At 37.2% G+C, this 19,045-nt stretch overlaps 1 protein-coding gene across 41 annotated transcripts in view; it reads left to right on the forward strand.

Annotated features, from left to right (window-relative positions):
• Window positions 1-19,045, forward strand: part of Rims1 (regulating synaptic membrane exocytosis 1) — a 474,432-nt gene that overhangs the window by 375,262 nt on the left and 80,125 nt on the right. For 29 of the 41 annotated variants that reach the window (XM_035453142.1, XM_035453143.1, XM_035453144.1 and 26 more), the window contains 2 exons: window positions 5,644-5,756; window positions 11,542-11,708. The exons of the other annotated variants lie outside the window; for them this stretch is intronic. In XM_035453142.1, the coding sequence (XP_035309033.1) occupies window positions 5,644-5,756; window positions 11,542-11,708 (280 nt within the window). The remainder of the gene's footprint in view (window positions 1-5,643; window positions 5,757-11,541; window positions 11,709-19,045) is intronic. 41 annotated transcript variants of the gene reach the window in all.

Consider the following 19,045-nt stretch of genomic DNA (forward strand, 5'->3'; position numbering starts at 1 on the left):
TTTTTAACCCTTTATTACTTTCTATTCTCTATTTTAGGTTGCTGTTTGTCTCTTCTTACTTCTTGGAGTACAGGGCTTGAGAGAGTGAATTCTTTATACTTTGTGTCAATACCTGAGTCACTTTAGGTGTCACAGTTACGTTACATTGTATCTGACAGCTTTCAGGAATGAGATCCTTGACTGGTAAATTGGGGGAAAAAAGGAGGAGTTTTCAATCTCTCCATACTGTAACTATATTGCCATTTAGGAAGAAGCAAGGATTTTAATCTTTTCAACTATGAAATATGGTAGCACATGAAAGTAGACTCAAGTTAATACTGCTCAGAGGTTATTATGTTTCAGGATTGACTCATAGGAACTGATGTTTGCAAAAAATGCTGAAAATCATTTTCATTTCAAGAAATTTAATGTAAAAATGCACTTTGTCCTTTTAAAATCGTATTTCATAAGGAACACTTGAAAAAAAGTGTGAGAAGTTTCAATGTGGCTGTGTTTGCCTTTACCGTTGTTTATGTACACACCACATGTATACAGTGTCCATGGAGGCCAGAAGAGGGTATCAGATACCATGGACTGGAGTTACAGATGGCTAGCAGTTGAACCTGGATCCTCTGGAAGAGCAGCCAGTGATCTTAACCTCTGAGTCACCTCTCCAGACTCAAATATCAAAATTTAAACTTGTGTTAGCTTTTAGCTTTATAGATTTTGAAATTGGTAAAGATTCACTTTTACATAATTGCAAATTCATGAAAACTTTAACGTGGAATGCTAATCATACATAACTATAACATTAAAAACATTTCAAAAATAGCATGGTCTTTGGAAGTGATATATAAAAATTCAATACTCATTAGCAGATATGAAAGATTGTTAGTCTTTTTCAATATTACGTTTTATGTAATGAATTTTTCCAGGGGGGAACTGGAGAGATGGGTCAGCTTTTAAGAGTGGTGGTTGCTCTTGCAAAAGAATAGACTTTGGTTTCCAGCTCACAACTGCCTGTGATTCCAGCTCCAGGTGATCCAGGATCCTCTTCTGGCCTCTCCAGACACTTTAACATATATGTGTGTGCAAACACAGACACATATCTATACATAAATAAAATTAAATGATACCTAAAACTTTACTCCTTGGCTTTTAAAGTAATAGGAGAGGCAGATATATATATATATATATATATATATATATATATAATATATATATATACATACAGGTATAGGCGGGAATTCACAAATGGTTTTCACTGGTTTGTAGATTCACAAAAGCCTCTTCCCCTACATTCATACATCATTATGAAACTATGAATGAGTTGAAATCATTTGCACATTCTCAGTAGGTTAAGAATTGTTGGTCCATGAGATGGCTCAGTATATAAAGGAACCTGCCCACAAGCCCAAGACCCTTAACTGAGTTAAATTCCTAAGAGCCACATGTTGGCTAGAACTGACTCCAGTATTTTTTCCTCTGACATGTACTCCCAGGCCATGATGTACACACACACACACACACACACACACACACACACACACACACACACAGGAGAGTGGGGCATATAAACAATTCTTAGCAAAGTACATAATATGAAGAGGAATGCCTTTAACCCAAGTCCTTATTTTTAGAACCGTAGAATATTTTCCATTAGGAAAGTATAGTTAGTGTTTTGTAAGATACAGTTACTAAGCTTGCCCCATGTGCTCCAATTGGAATTCTGTTTGTTGAGTTTTAGAAGAGAACTTGCATCCTAAGTGTGGCTCCTAAAATGAAGCCCTGCTTTTGTCTATTCTTGATGGCATTTTTTGACCAGCATTAGTTTGAAAAAGATTCTTCAATTTGCACAGAACAAGGAACAAGACATTGGTGTAAAGAAACATGATTTTCTTCTGTACAGGTCTGCACATCAACATATGCTTGTGTTGAGCCACAGTTTATCCAGCATAAGCATAGAACTGAGGCTTTAATTAGTGGGACAGATTTCAGCCATTTAACTCCTCAGGAAAGCACTTTAATAAAAATGCAATGTTAACTACATCTTAGAAACTTCAGAAAATACATATTATTCATTGTACATACCAACCACAGTTCCCTCTCCTTTCCCTCCCCCTCCTCCTGCCCACCCTACCTCCCCTCCAAACCATGGGGTGTCAACAAAGCCTGGCACAAAACACCTCCCCACTGCATCAAGGATGAGCAGGGCATCCCACCACAGGGAATGGCTCCAAACGGCCACTACGTGCATCGGGGATGGATCTTGGTCCCACTGCCAGAGCAAGCAACAAAACTGTCACCCACATGCAGAGGGCCTAGTTCAATTCCATGCGGGCTCCACAGCTGTCAGTCTAGAGAGTCCCTGAACTCCCATGAACTAGGTCAACTATCTCTGAAGGTTTTTCCCCACCAAGATCTTGAACCCACCCCCCCTCACTTATCTATAACCTCTTCCCTCTCTTTGACTGGACTCCCTGAACTCAGCCTTGCTCACCTATTCCTTCCCTCCAGCACCTCGACTATCTGGTTCCCTCATGTTCTCATCCCTTATTCCCTCCCTTCTACCACCCCTATGCTCCCAGTTTAGCCAGGAGATCTCAGGGGATGAATTATTTAATGCACTATAACAAACTTCAATGAGCTATCTACAATTATAGTTAGTCTATTTTAAATTCCCTTCTCTTTTGAATATGATATAAAATCCAAATGGTTATTAAAACTAAATAATACTGTTGTCATCAATAATAATTATTTCATTCTCATATCTCACAGGTATGAAAGACAATACCCGTGAAGACCTTAATTTTTTTTAACTAACTGATAATTTGCCTTTTAATCTTTGTGTTAGTTTAATTTGCTACAAACACTCAGATTGTCTTAAAATGTAATTTAATGCAAGGGTCTCAATTGGTTCTGTAAAGTCTTTTATTTCGGATTTAAATTTTGTGATTAGAGTTAAAATTGATAAAAGAGTGGAGCCCTTAAACTGATGAGGAATCATTTTTCCTTTCAAAATTAAAATATTGGAAATTTGTTGATAAGTGGTTATTTTGGTTTATATCAAAGTAATTGAGGGATTTTATTATTTCAAGGACATAGTTTGGTTCTGATTATTTCTGTTGTTCTTCCTATTAATAACAGATATTAATGGACTCATATTTTAGGGTTGAAGTTTGAGAAAGTTAGGTTTTCATGTTTATAACCTATCTAGAGTGTCATTTCATTTCACAGTGTGCATTTGAGAAATGAAAGTAGAAAATTTAAGCAGCACTCACACCAGTGGTGTGATTATAAAGTAGCCTTTCAATGCCCTGTGACAATGCATACAAAGAGTTACTTCATAGTACTACATTAATGCATAAGTGCCATAAAAAAGAGGACACACAGAAGGACTCTGAGCAACATGATGCAATGATGCAATTATACTACCTTCTGATTGCTCAAATAAATAATCAGGTTCATTTGAATTTGGCTTCTGTTTGGAATCTCAGCTCAAACCATGGAGATGGCATGACAGCTGTATTTGCTGAAAAGTTGAATGGGTCTACTGTGGATCTCAGGTCATAATATTAATTTGGAGATTGCTTTCATCCTGGTGATTACAACAATGTAAACGTTGTTTTCTTAAACTTTCTTGTGAATAAGTGCAGTATGCAGAGAATTTTCAGAAACTAGGAATAAAGTCTCTGAAAATGGTGCTTACATCCAGTTCACTTGTTACTGTATATTAGTTGGGTACAACTTGAAGTTTTGCAAAATGAATATTCAAGTGCAGACACCATAAGGTAATGTAACCCTACTTACAAAAAGGGAGTGGGGTGGCAAATTTCACCCACTGAGATTGCTCCTAGGCGTTTCAGGACTGTACTTTCTGGCAAGCAATATTAAGAACTACAAAGTACTAAATGAAAATATAACAAAACTTTAGTCTAACAAATGTTATAAAAGTTCTTTAAAAATTAATGTATTTGGTGAGGATATTAAACTAACATTTAATTAGCTATGAAATTGAGATTACATTGCATTGCTTTAAGATTTATTTATACAGTACAGCTACAGTTTTTTAAAGTTCCCTAAAACTCAAAGGAAATGGAAAAAAATATGGTGCCAGGAGATATTTATGACATGGATGGAGGGCAGAAAGAAGATATACTTACATATGGCTTTCTGTACTGTTTATGGCATTCTGTACATGGAAATCTTAATTTTCATAACTTCATTGCAGTTCCTAAGTACCGTCCTTGGCTCTGTGTGCTGTCAAATAACTAACAAACTTCTCAGTGACTTTTCTTAAGCTGTTTGTTAAATGTCTTCTAGTTAAAGGCAATCACTGTGTAGTGTCTCTTAGGAAAACATTCAAAGCAAATGTGTGCCGTTGGTTAATTTTCAGAACTCTGCTGTAGTAGAATGGGTTTGTCTAGTTTACTGACTTCAATAAGGCATAATTTAAAATGGTGCTGGTGTGATTAAAATTATGACTCAAATACTGAAGCTGAAGTGTCCAACATATTCTCATCCATACACGCATACATGTATGCATACACTCCCATTCACACCTTAAAACACACCTTAGCATATTGTTTAGAAGCTGAATAGTACAAAGGTCATGTAGACATTTTGATACACACACACACACACACACACACACACACACACACACACACACACACACAATCTACTTTATAAGTACAGTTTAAACTTGTTTGAGTGGTTAAGCGCTCTAGGAAATTGATAATAAGTTGTAACCAAAACTAATTTAGGCCTTACTCAGCACAGTTATGAGCTTTTGAATATTGTACACACAATTATAGCCTTGCCTCATTCCCTTCCATTTGTAAAAAACACAAAAATTAAGAGACAAAAGTTTTCAAGCTAGATTGTGATGGATTCTGGCTTTAGTCAGATTGAAGGTTACAGTCTTGCCCTTTATCACACTTGTTTCTTACCATAATAAAGCATTAAGTAGAATACATTTCTGTATATATTATATTGTAAAAGAGCTAACAATTAGAGCATATCATTTTCAAAATTCATGAGCTCTCTCTATGTGGCTCATGCAAGCCATGAGATGTGGAAAGTTTTTCTTTTGTCTAAAGTCCATTTTTATAGGCAGCAAATATTCATCAGAAGCTACTGGTCAAAATTCATAATATAGGAAGAATACCTCCAAGAGTAGATGATTGTCAATAAAATAGTTTTCAAGAGACTTCTCTTTAACTGATGATACCAAGTGGGTGTGCATGCTTGCAGACATGAGCATACATCTGTGTGGCGTGTTCAGTGTGCTGATTTGTTTATAGATAATCAGCAGCCCCTAGCTGAATATGTAGAAAACACCATTTTACAATTAATGTTGATTCCACATAATTGCCTATGAAGAGAGTTGTAAATATTTCACATCAGGTGAAGAAATAGGGTGCTTATTATTTTGTTACTAGCATTTGTGTTCCCCATTCTGTGTAATTGGAATCGTGTTCACCTTTAGATTAACAGTTGTGAGTGATGTCTATTCTGTATTTTGTTTAACCGATTAATCGTGGTTGATTTCTAAATTTTGTTGAGTTCAAAACATTTCAAAAGCTTTGAAATCTTAAACCAGTCATTTCCTCAAAAGGTGCTTCATGTGTTTTAATGGGCTTCCATTATGTGTTTTTGCAGCAAGCTTAGTAGTGGAGGAGCGAACAAGACAGATGAAAATGAAAGTTCACCGGTTTAAGCAGACAGCAGGGTCTGGGTCTAGCCAAGAACTTGATCGCGAGCAATATTCCAAGGTAAAATTAGAGTATCCAACCAATAGTGTCCCCTTGAGAAATAGAATATATACACTAGGTGTGTGTGTGTGTGTGTGTGTGTGTGTGTGTGTGTGTGTGTGTGTGTGTGTGTGTTCATGCTTGTGTATCACAAAATTATAGAACACTGAGCATGTAAGTGAAATTGTCATGGAATATTAGTCTTGCATTATAGTTGTTCATACAGCTTGACAAATCTCTTCTACACCTTTTTATTTTCAGAATGTTAATCACATTGAGATATTACTCATTACATTTAGTAATCTCTCCAATGAGAAAAATAGTGATATTAAAGATGAGGCTTGTCCTTAGTTACATTTGCAAAAGTAAGCAGGGTATATATGAGGCCATTTGTTGATGAAATAGTGGGATGTTCATTTAGAGTACTAAATGTATTTATGTGGTATTGACTAGTCAATTTGTTACAAAAGCCATACAAAATCTGACGATTTTGCTTATTTACTTATCTGTCTTTAGTAAAAAAAAAAAAAAAAAAAATGCTGTGTTAATCTCTCAGACGATGACATGAGTGCTAATAAGCATTTAATTTATATTTCAGTATTTTTATAAGAATGTAATAGATATCAATAAATGTAGTAGCTAATGCTTAATTAATTAAACTATACAACCATATACTATATGAAGAACATTTGCATGGTTATCTGGTTTATTTTAAAATTTTGCTCAAAATAACATTAGGTTCCACTTGGTTACAAACTGACATCAGGAACCCTTTTTAGGAATAATTGAAATAAGTACAAACTACATCAAATCAATGCATTAAACTTAAAATTAAGCCTCAAAGTTACTATTTTTTAAATAATCAAGTTTTATTGATTATTTTGAGCCAGGGATCCAGTGGTTAATGCAAATAGTAGAGGCAACAACAAAATATGGTTTATCACCTGTAATATCCCAGCCAGGCAGTTGGATATGGTGTATGACATCACACCACAGATGCACGAATCTAAATGCAGCAGTAGAGAAGTCCCACTGATTGAGAGATGACGCAAGGACTTTGAACACCTTTTTAAAAAGGTAAAGTCAACACACACACACACATACACACACACACACACACACACACACACACACACGCACGCACGCACGCACGCACGCACTGAGCAAAACCCTTGACTTCCTATGAAGTAGCAGAATTCAGCTCTGCACACCATTTTCTTCCGGTTTATGGCGGTGTTCTCAGCTGATTAGCATCTTGGCTTTCCTTTGCTCACAATGCAGATTCACTAAGAATGACACAACAGGATGATTTTTTGGGGTAGACTTTTCTTCACAGTTAACTTCCATTAGCTGAAATTTCCTGTTGGGGAAATGCTTCCGTTAGTCCATAAATCTTTTCTTGATTTCTTAAATAGGGTGGGGGTCCAGAATAGGATGTGGGAAAGATATAAGTAAAGAGTTGGGGTAAAAGCAGTTAGAGTCATTGTGAGCCAGGAGTCTAATCATTAGTGAGCCCATCAGAAAACTCTGTGTAATGACTGTTCCACACATCTAAATCCTGAGTGTTCTTGTAAGCCAGGTCACCTACCCTGCTGAAAGGTGCCAAATTCTCTGCTCAGAGCAAATTAGATCTTGGAAGGACCTGTCTTCTGTTTTAGTGTCAGCAAAATTGCGCTTTGAGTAAAGGTGCCTGCCACTACGTCTAGGGGTCTAAACTCAGTCCCCAGAACCTATTGGTGGAGGGAGCAAACCAACTCCTGCAAGCTGTCTTCTGAACTTCACATACTCGCATGCCTACACACACACACACACACACACACACACACACACACACACACACACACACACACACCACATAATGTGAAAAAGATTTTATTTCAGCCTAAACACTTACCAACATTGTGAACACCAAGATTCAAAGAAACAGAATTTATCTACCAAAATTAGTAGAATCCCTCACAGAGAGACTTGAGGCTTAGATACTACTTGATTCGTTGTCACAACACTAAGTGTACACTCAAGTCTAGCCTGCCTTCAAGCTTTGTATTGCCAATGGCTTTCATTCTCATTTATCTATTAATGCTTTTGCTTTGTTTGTGGAGACACCCTTGTTCATATTTCATAGCACTTCAGTGTCTTAAAAACCAAATTGTTTTAGGGTGGAGAACTGGCTCAGTGATAAGACCGGAAGTTCATTACTGTTCTTCCAGGGAACTCGTTTGGTTCTGTGCACCCACATCAGGCAGCTCACAACTGCTTGTAACTCCATCTCAGGGAGGTGTAGGGAACAATGCTGGCCTCCAAGGGTACCTGCACACATGTACACATACCAGACATAGACACATGCAAACACATAACTAAAAATAATTTCCAAAAAAGAGCAGCTTTCATTGTTAATATTTTAAGTTAACTTCCAAATGATGTTCCATTGTGACCACATCATACATATACATCAATGAACTATGCTCACATACCCATGTCTCCCCAAAATTGTCTCTTCTTTCTCCCCAAGGGGCCCCCTTTGTGTTTTCATTTACTTACATAGGAGGTATATGAATATTTATAAATATAAATTTAGAATACACATCTAAATTTCTATCTGCCTGTGAGAGAAAACATTAAAAACATGACTTTAAAATAATGTAATTTTATTCTCAATCATGAAATTATACACTGTAGTTATAGCGCATAACCAATAAATGTGAGATCAGAGCTGCAGCTTTATAATGTTTAAGAACATTAGAAATGAAATGGTGTGAAACAAAATTACAATTCCTAGTTTTTTATTTATGTATCAAATAATTATATTTGCCACAATTAAAATATTTATTCTAGGCCAAGGTTCCTAATGACATTTTCATTGAATTTACATAAAAAATAATCATTCATTTCAATGAGTGGTAGATAGTAGCTGTTTCAGTTAGGTCAAAACTTTTCCATGTATTTTCAGGGGAGGGTTATCTTTTTAACCAAAACATTTTAATTTGTAAAAGAATTTTTTATTGCTATAAAATAGTGTTAGTGTTTTCATAAATATTAAATTCTGAACTTTCCCCTTTATGGTATCTATGTACTTAATATGTTAGATAAAGTAATTAAAAATCAATTCTAACAAATTTGATGAGATAGTTAAGAATCTGAGCATAGGAGAAATTAGGTGACTAGACTCAAAATGTTTTTGTTTACTAACAAAGCTAGATTGTGTTTTTCATGCTAAAAGATCACCCAGTGAATATGATTCTGAGACCATTGTCAAGCCTGGTCTTTTTTAAAGGATTAAATTGTCTTATTCTTCACTTTGAGTGAGGAATTCATGCTGGCTTTGCTCCTTTGGAATCAATCACTATGCTTTTTAATTTGATGCTTTTTGGAGTTAAATGTCTCCCTGATATGTACAAGTCATAACTAACTGGAGGATAAAGTCACACTCCAACTGTAGATGGAATTTTCTGTCCTGCCAGCAGCCATCTAGACCCAAATAAACACACAGAGGCTTTACTCATTATAAACTGTTTGGCCAATGGCTCAGACTTAATTATTGCCTGGCTCTCTCTTTATTGTTAACCCATTTCTAGTAATCTGTGTTTCTCCATGAGGTCTTGGCTTACCGGTGATGCCTGGACCTCTTGGTTCCTTGGCAACTACATGGCATTTCCTTGACTCCACCTACTGTCTTTCTCTGTGCCTGTTTGGATTTCCTACCTGGATAAATACTGCCTGTCCATTGGCCAAAACAGCTTTATTCATCAACCAACAAGAGAAACATATATTCACAGCATACAGAGGGATATCCCCCATCATTTGGTCCTCACTTTTTAAGAATTCTGTTTCTGTAATCCTGGAGCAGCCATCAGGAGCACAGCAATGGTATGTGGAGATAGCTGCAGTATTATTACTGACTTCTAAAAACTGTAACCCTGTAATTAGTAGTTTCCTCCTGGGGAAGGAAGCTTGACTTATTTATTCATGACTGAACAAATTCCCCTTGATGATATTTTATTTTATTCCCCAATATAATAAATGCATTTTTATGAAAAATTCAATCATTAAAAGGAAATATCACCACTCATGCTTGGTGCAAAAATCAGAGGTTACTTCAGAAATGAACATGTTTTTGAAAATCTAAAAAAAGAATGTAGTAAAAACATAAACATAAAGTCTTTCATTTCATTCCATTATTGTCAAAGAAACTGTAATCTTACAATAATTATGCTAATTATTACATATCCCAGTATAGTAAAATATGTAATGGCAGTTTCATTCTGTCTTTTCTAGAAGAGCAAAGGCCTCTATTCAAACAATCTGGGATAGAGTTATTTTGTAGAAAAGATAGATTTCATTAGTTGATCAAATTTCCCTCTGTGATCACAGGTCTTCATGCTACTTTCCATATTCTTAGTTCTGTCTGCTGTTTGTTTCCAGTTGACAAAATAGTAGAAGAACATACAGTACACCTAGATAATTTCTTGTTCTACTATTTGTAGGCATAGTGAATACCTACTACATCCTTGGTCAAAGTAGCTTCAACCTAGGAGTTCTATTTAATACTCTGAAAGTGTTGAAGTCGGGTTCTACTCCAACATCATTATAAGTTTCCCTACATATCTGTAGATTAGAAAGGTTTCTAAGTGAAATTCATTGTATTGGACAGAATCATCTATCCCATATGACAGAGTTTGCTGGTGAACTGAAGTACATTACATGGAATACATGAGCCCTACAATTTGATATTAAATACTACTTAGGCCCTAGACTTAATAGCATATGTGAATATTCTTTGTGTTTGAGTGGTACCTATGGCTTTCAAAGTTAACATTGTGAAACAAACTTTGGAAAATATGTTGTAGATAGATGATAGCATATTGTTTTCATGTTACAAAAGTCTTTGATAAATTTATACACATGAGAGGCAAAGAATTTAAACTAATGTGCTTCAAGGGGAAAGGACTTTAACAGACGGTATTGTGAAATGAATGTGACCCATCTGTGGAATTATTTGAATTACTTATTACATTTTATTTTCTTAAATTTTTTTCATAGATATAGATCTGCCTTTTAGAATTCACTCATGTGGTACATTAAGAAAGATAGTTCAAATTAATCAAGGTTCATGTTACAGAGTATTAGAGGATAGGTGACCTCCCCAAAGACTAACAAGCATTTCACCATTCTGTTAGTCACAAATCTAAAATTTACTTGCTTAGTGGGAAACAATAGGTATTGTAATATTTTATGCAAACAGATATAGTGATTTTCTTCTGAAACCAAAGAAAACAGTTACTTAGATACTATTATAGTTAGAAAAATCTGTTTCTTTTTATAGTTATAGTAAAGTTACTGCATGGTCCATTCCAATAGGACAATAAAATTGAGTAGAAATAAAAATTGATTAATTCCCTTGATAAATTTGCATGGTATCTTATTTTACCTGGTGATTCCTAAACATTAGAGATGAAGTCCAAAAAGTAAAGTTATGCAAGATAAGAATATGATGAAACATCAATTTAAAAAGTGAGTAATACCATTTCAGGTTCTAAGCATGGAAAAATGATTTTCCCCCGAAGCACTTCAATTGGTTTTCACTCTTCACAAGTCGTATCTCACCGTTGATAAGATGTCCAATTTTTATTGAGATTCCTATATAATACTAATGCTGGCATGTCTGTCAGCTTCCATTCTTTCCTTGACAAAGGAGGTATATACTTTGACTTCCTTTAGGTTAAGCAGTCATTAACCTCAAGGACTGGGTCCTTTTTGTTCTGTGATCTGATGGTGGAGCTCATCCTTTCTTGTTTTTAATCTTTAGTATAACATACATAAAGATCAGTACAGAAGCTGTGATAACGTCTCTGCCAAGTCATCAGATAGTGATGTCAGTGATGTGTCCGCCATTTCCCGAACCAGCAGTGCCTCACGCCTCAGCAGCACAAGCTTTATGTCAGAGCAATCTGAGCGCCCCAGGGGTAGGATCAGGTGAGTTGTCAATGCTGTTTATACTAATCAGATCTATATCCTTGGTATGAGATGCATCTAGCTTCCAGAATGTTCTTTAGAGATTGCCATTTAGGCTTTGTAATGGAAACATATACAACAACTGGGAGGGTTAAGCATGCACCACCTATTCCATAGTAACACTAACAGAATATTTGACAATTTCCCCCATAAATTTAAGCTAATTGCTATAGTCAAAACTTTAGAAGTTGCTCAGGGTTGCAATTGAAGGGGGTCCTCATAAAGCTGATGTGATTATCAGAGCATCTTTTAGTTCAGTGTTCTAAGGTTTTTTTCCTTTAAGAGATCATGTAACAAATATTTTAGCATTTATAGCGAATAATGCCATAATTATTCAACCATATCACCAGTGTGAAAGTCTAGCCAATAAGTGAGTATGGACCTGTGTTTACATATATAACTATGTATGTATGTATACATACATCTATCATAAATCTCTACCTGCTTTTATGGAAAAGTTATTGACTGTTTATTTTCCCAAAGACTATTTTTTTCTTTAATCCCTATTTCAGCCATAAAAGTGGGTCTGCTTTCAAGGTAGAGCACAGGGGATACGATAACAAAACATACATCCCTGATTCTCATTCTGTGACTTGAAAAACATGTGCACTGCTCATTACATCACCAAGTGTTCCTTGTTCTCATATGACAAGGACCCTGAAGAAAGCCATGTAGAGAGCGCTTCAGACATCCAGGTGCAGTCCAGCCTGAGCTGCATCAATATGCAGTTTCTCCTGCCTTCTTTTTGGAAACATAAGTTGATAGATGAAACCTGGGGAGTAGGAGGGCTTTCTAACTGAATATGAATGCTAAAAGTGACAGCAAATACCTTTCTGAGACAAATTCCACATGCTGCTGCACGGTAAATTGTAGACTGAAGTTGCCACTTCGATTTCCATCCCTCTTACATCTGTGCTGAGGGAAAGAACCATGTTCTTGTTATCAGTTTCATAGTCTCATGATCTAGTGGAGCAGTTTCCAGGATTTTAAGAAGATGCAGAAAGGCAAAGACACCTTGGGCAGCTTAATAGGGACTGTAATTTTCTTTTTTTTTAAATTTTGTATTCATTTTACATACCAACCACAGTTCCCCTACCCTCCCCTCTTCTAATTCTTCCTCTGACCTCCCCTCAACCTACCCCCCCATCTGCTCCTCGCAAAGGATAAAGCCTGCCATGGGGAGCCATCAAAGCCTGGTGCATTAAATTGAGGCAGGACCAAGTCCCTCCCCACTGCATCAAGACTGAGCAAGGCATCCCAGCATAGGGAATGATTCTCTACAAGGAGCCAGTGCTTTTCTGAGGGAAAAATGCCAATGGTAAAGAAAAACTTAATGTTTGACTTAAAAGCACAAAGAACATCCACTTGTTCTACCTCAGGAGCTTTCTGGTTTGAAACTGATAGGGAGAGTGTTATGATATGCAGGAGGGGAACCTTGGGGAATCCCATGGCTGGTGAGAGAGAAAGAAGCCATGCAGATAGAACTTAAATGAAAAGGAAGTTTTATTGGGGGAGGGGAGGGAATTGCAGGGAGAGAGGGGAGAGAGAAGTAAGAGAGACATACAGACAGAGATCTACCTGCCTCTTCAGAGAAACCTGGGAAAGAGTGTGGGAGTAGGTAGATCCCGTCTCTTAAAGGGGCCTCCTGTGCTTGTGTAGAGCCAGGGTACTTCTTGAGGTATGCTAAGGCATTAAGTACAGGGTCAGGTTGCCAAGGGGTGGGGGCCAAGGTGTGCTTGGATGCTAACAGGATTTCTTCTGAAGAGCTCACAGAATACATCCTTCCTGGCTTCTTCTTCTCCAAGCTTCTAGTTTTCTACTCTTTCCCTGCTCTATAGTTTAAGACACTTAATTACGGGGATTTTAAATGAATTATGTAAATTTTGTCAGTTACGTAATAGCTAAGTAAGTTTCCCCTTTAGCTATGATGAGACCTACTTTTCTACTAATCCCACATTTTGTGTCAAAGACTTCTGACTCTCCAAAGGTAGGAAACCTCTCATATATGTTATTTTCCATATGTACCTGCATAAATGCAAAATGCACTTGGATCTGGAGAAGTGACTCAGTGGTTTAAAGCACTGGCTGCTTTTCCAGAGGACCAAGATACAATTTCCAGGACCCATATGGTGATTCACAGCAGTTGGTAATTCCAGTTCTGTGGTATCTGATGTCCTCTTTTGACCTCTGTAAGTAGTGCACAGGCATTTCTGTAGGCAAAACATCCATCCTGTAAAATAAAATGAAAAAAAAAATCAAAACACATACACACACATACCCCACACCACATTGCTCTTTTCTGCCAATACCAACCTTCTCTGAAAAGCTTGAGATGGGTTAGTTTGCAATGCAAAGCAGTAACTAACTGGAGTAGAAATAGAAGGAGCATGCACTGTCTCCCTTTGTAAATACCCATGGCTGCTCCCACTGCCAACTCTATGAATGCTGACTGCTGATTCTTCACTTATTTCTTTTTTAGTAGCTGACAACTTCATGGGTTTTAAGATACTTTATATTCAAAGCCACTACTGGAAGAAAGGACAAAGTTGATCAGTCTCAATGATAGAATATATTTAATATCAATCTTTTGAGTTCCTATGATATATAAGGACTCTTCTAAAGAGTGCATTATAGGATAAGACTTAGGCCAAAAACCCAAGGTTGTTTTAAGTTGTTGTGCCTAAGGCTTGAACACTTACTGTACATTGTGTATATCTGTGTACATCCCCTGCCATCCTAACATGATATAAAACATTTTCTCACTTGCTGCCCCAAATGGTCCTGATTGGGAGAGTTAACAAAAGGATTCAGAGGACATTATGCAATTCCTTAAAGTCAATTCATTGCACTAAAGTCACCCTAAAATCTAATGTTGTTAGGAAGGTCTATAAATAGAAATCATAAAACATGGCCTTAATTATTTTATTTACCACAATAAGATATTATCCCTCAAAATACCAAGTGTTTCCAAAATCTGGCTTTGCATTTCCAGTGACGTGCGCACACATAGTATAAAGGCTTTATATCTGGCTTGCTAAGCACACAGAAAGCACTCCATCTACAGTTCACTTGGGGATTTGTCCAGATATGAACAGGCAGTTGCCTGTTCTCCAATGACCTGAAAGAGATCATGCCTTTCTGCAGACATGCCCACTTCTGATGTGCTCAGTCTGAAGTGCTCTTGTTATGTTCCTGTCCTGATACAGTAAATATTTTATTTTTATAAATAAATAAATAAATAATGAAAGCATCGTTTGCTTTTCAGTTTCAGTTTCTGGGGAAGCTACAGAAAGAAAGGAAGAAAGAAAGGAAGGAAGGAAGGAAGGAAGGAAGGAAGGAAGGAAGGAAGAGAAGGAATTAAGGAAGGAAAGAGAGAAAGGAAGGAAGGAAGTAAGAGAAAGGAAGGAAGAACTGAAGAAGAATGAAGGAAACTAGAGTGTAATGTTTGCTTTATGGCAAATAGCATTTTGCAGATATAATATTTAAGAGTTGTAAAAATGAGTTACAAACTGTTCCCAAAGGTGAAGATGTTATAACAAGATAGAATCAACACTTAATACCCAAAATAATAGGCATCAACGAGGATTTGAGTGAAGAAGATAAACGATGAAGAACTGATATGGAATCCGTAAGGTTAGGATACCTTTAATAAATAAACACCAGCCAACAGCAAGCCAGAGCATGCCAAAAGCAGCAAGGCCAGGAAGGCAAGAGAGAACCACCATGTGCCTTGTCTGTCCCTTTAAAGCCTTTCCAGTCACCCTGACATCACCTTGACCACACCCTAACGGGCGTGGTCAGCCACACCTGTAGCCACCTCTTAGGAGGTGTGGTTACAGTGTCTCCCTACATTTTAGTTTTAGTATCTCTGACTTATTCTGCATATACTTATATTTGGAAGAATTTTTGGCCTGACTTGTTTTCAAAGATGTTTCTGTGTCTGAGTGCAATACATGGATGATCAAGACACATGTATGTGTCATAATTCAGAATAAAAATGTGTACATTAGGACCGGGGAGAAGGGTCTGTCAGTAAAGTGCTTGTTCTTTAAACAAGAAGACCTGCGTTGGGATACCTTGAAGGCACCAAAAAAGGTGGGAGTAGCAGTGTATGAGTGATTTCAGAGCTGGGAAAGCAGAGACAGGATGATCCCTGGGCTTTGTTGGCCATTGGCTGCAGTCAAATCAAGAAGCCCCAGATGCAGTGAATAATCTTGTCTCAGAAAAGAAGGTGGAAGGAATGGAGAATTGTCTTAGCAGATAAGGGTGCTTTACGTTCTTGCAGAGGTATGAGTTTGGTTTCCACTTCCTAATCACTTGTAACTCCAGATCCTGGGTATTCATCACCTTCACAAGAAGCTGTGCTTATATGCATGTGCCTACACACAGATGCATACCCAGGCAAATAATTAAAAATAATAAAAATGGCACACGTCTTCAATCCCAGCACTCGGGAGACAGAGGCAGGCTGGTCTCTGTGAGTTCAAGGCCAGCCTGGTCTAAAACAAGTTCCAAGACAGACAGGATTGTTACACCGAGAAATCCTGTCTTGAAAAAAAAAAAGTATGTATGTGTGTAATGTATATATATATATATAATATATATAATATATATACATATACATATATATATATATATATCAAAATGAATCTTTTTTTAAGTAGAGAGTTATTGAGGAAGATGGCTGACATTAGCTTTTAGCTTCTACCCACCCATGCAATCTGTACTCACCTATGGACTCATGAGCAAACCAGAAAATGTACCAGAAGCCAAACATTTATATTGTTACTGAATTCCCTGTCTTCATCTTTAAAAGTAGCTCAGTTTTCATAGGTAGATATGAACATGTTTTAGTCTTTATAATGTAACCGTTTCTTCAAGCCAGACAAATTTCATTTGTTTGTTTCTACTTTGAAAGCAAATATGAACATAATATTAAAATTGCTCTGAGATATTACATAGTTCTATGTATTTGTTTATTTCTCTGATAATTTCATAAGATTTTTTTTTTTTTTATCAAAATCAACCCCTATCCACCAATTCCACCCAGGTCCACCTTTCTTCCTTTTCCAACTCTGCCCTCTCTCTCTTTTTTAAACTTAAGTCCAATGTATGTTGCCTATATACTATTGGATGTGTACCATTCCAGTGGGGTATGACTGACTTACCAGAGGCTGTACTCTTAAAGAAAACAGATTTTCTCTTTGCCCTCAGCGGGCAACTGCTAATAATTCCTTAGGGAGGGTGAGACTGTGCTTCCCCTTCCCTCTCCATACTGAGACTTTGTCTCCTCTTTTCACTGGTGACTCTGCATGCTGTACAACTGTGAGTTCCTATGTGCACCTGCTCTGCTGTTTATGGGTGACGCTGTCACCACCTCTGGCTCTTACACTCTTTATATCCTCTCTTTCACAACAATCCCCAGGAGGTAATGGGATATAGGTGGCATAATATCCTCTTTAGGGTTAAAAATTCTCTAGTTTCTTATTCTCTGCACCTTGGCTACTTGTGAGTCTCTGTCTTAATCATCATCACCTGCAAGTAGACACTTTTCTGATAAGGGGTAAGAGATGTATTAGTCTATGGTTATAATGATAAGTCACTAGAAGTTGGTTTAATGCTGTGTCCATTTACCAAAACAATGATAGTAGTTTCTTCCTAGGGACTATGACATGTCTAGCCAGGGATTCTTGGACCAGTAATAGCGAAAGTTATGGGTTTCATCTTGAGTAGGACCTAAATCCAACAAAAATAAAAGTTGGTTGCTCACAGATGTTTCTGTCACTGTTGCAAGCTGTGGGTATGTCTTGCCAGGTCAGTCATTATTGCAGCTGGCAGAATTCACAGGTGGGTAAGAATGACAGTTAATTCTTTTCTCCAGTAGTGTGAATAGCACCTCCCAGTGCTGTTAAAGCTAGCCAGAAATTATGAAGCATCCAGATTTCTACCAGTTTGATTTTTCTATGTCCTATAACTCAAGTATATGGTGTTTACAGCAATAGATTCTTACCTTCAACTTCCGGGGGGGGGGAGTAATAGCATAGGCAATAACTATGTAACTTTTGGGGGGTCTCTGTGACCTTACTGGCCAACAGCTCCCAAACAGGTAACTCGTTCCTATCATTGGGATTTCTCTATATTAGACTGTGGTGTCTAGTAGTGGCACTGCTACCTCACAGTAGGGTAAGTAGGCATCAGTTTTGACAACAACCAGTTAGTTACAGAATGTTTGGAGTAAATGGGTAATTGTTCTGTCTAGGGTCTTCCTTGCAGATTAATGTATATTTTGAAGCAAAGCAGAGATAATATACTTAAAAGCCAGTCTGTCAGCTTTGATGTTGTTACCTTTGCGCTCTACCAGTTAGTGATAGGTTAACCAGTTTGTCTTGTTGAAGTCTGTAACCTTGGTGACTGCCAGTAAAATAGACAACAAAACAGACAGTCACAATTAATGAAGTTTCCAAACTTTGAAACAAATCAGGAATATCTTATCAGGATGAGGTTATTTGTGGAAATGGTAATGAGATCTTAGTGACAGCATTAATTGCTCTTCATTACTAGGATTGAATACTCTGACAAAAAGCAACTTATTTTGACTGACATGTGTTCAGGGGATCCAGTCCATCATGGCAAGAAAGGAATAGCAGCAGGAGTGCGAGGTGGGCCTGACTGGAAGCAGAGTGGTTACCTTTAATCAGTTTATAGAAACAGAGAAGAGAGATAATGAATGAATGAATGAATGAATGAATGAATGAATGAATGAATGAATGAACGAACGAACGAACAGTTCTAAGGCCTGGCTGTAAACCTCAAAGCCCACCGCCAGTGGCATACTTCTTCCAGCAAGGCTCCACTGTGTACAGATTCCATAACCTTCCCAGACAGCCCCACCAACTGTGGACCAAGTATCCAAACACACAAAACATAACAGTGACTGTTTCTAAGTTTGTGGAAAACAACTGTACAGAGTAATTGTGTAACTTGACACTATTGATAGAACTCTACCTCCTCGTTGGTACTTCAGTATTTCCATACCAAGTTGAGGTTTTCCCTAAGCTAGCCATCCTGTCCTTTGATGTAGCTTTAGATTGTCCTCAACAAAGCTGATCTGTGTGGTGATTGCATCCAAGAAAAATGGTAAAGGAAGTAACACTTAAGGAAATGTTCATGTTCTGTGAAAGTGAATTTGTGTATCTCATATTTGATCATTGCTGATTACATTCCGTTGTATCATTGGTAGTCCATTTACTTTAATGAATCCAGGTAGGAACTCATTATCATTATTCAATGCTCATTTC

This window comes from Cricetulus griseus (assembly GCF_003668045.3).
Source record: "Cricetulus griseus strain 17A/GY chromosome 1 unlocalized genomic scaffold, alternate assembly CriGri-PICRH-1.0 chr1_1, whole genome shotgun sequence".
In the NCBI taxonomy this organism is placed as follows: domain Eukaryota; kingdom Metazoa; phylum Chordata; class Mammalia; order Rodentia; family Cricetidae; genus Cricetulus; species Cricetulus griseus.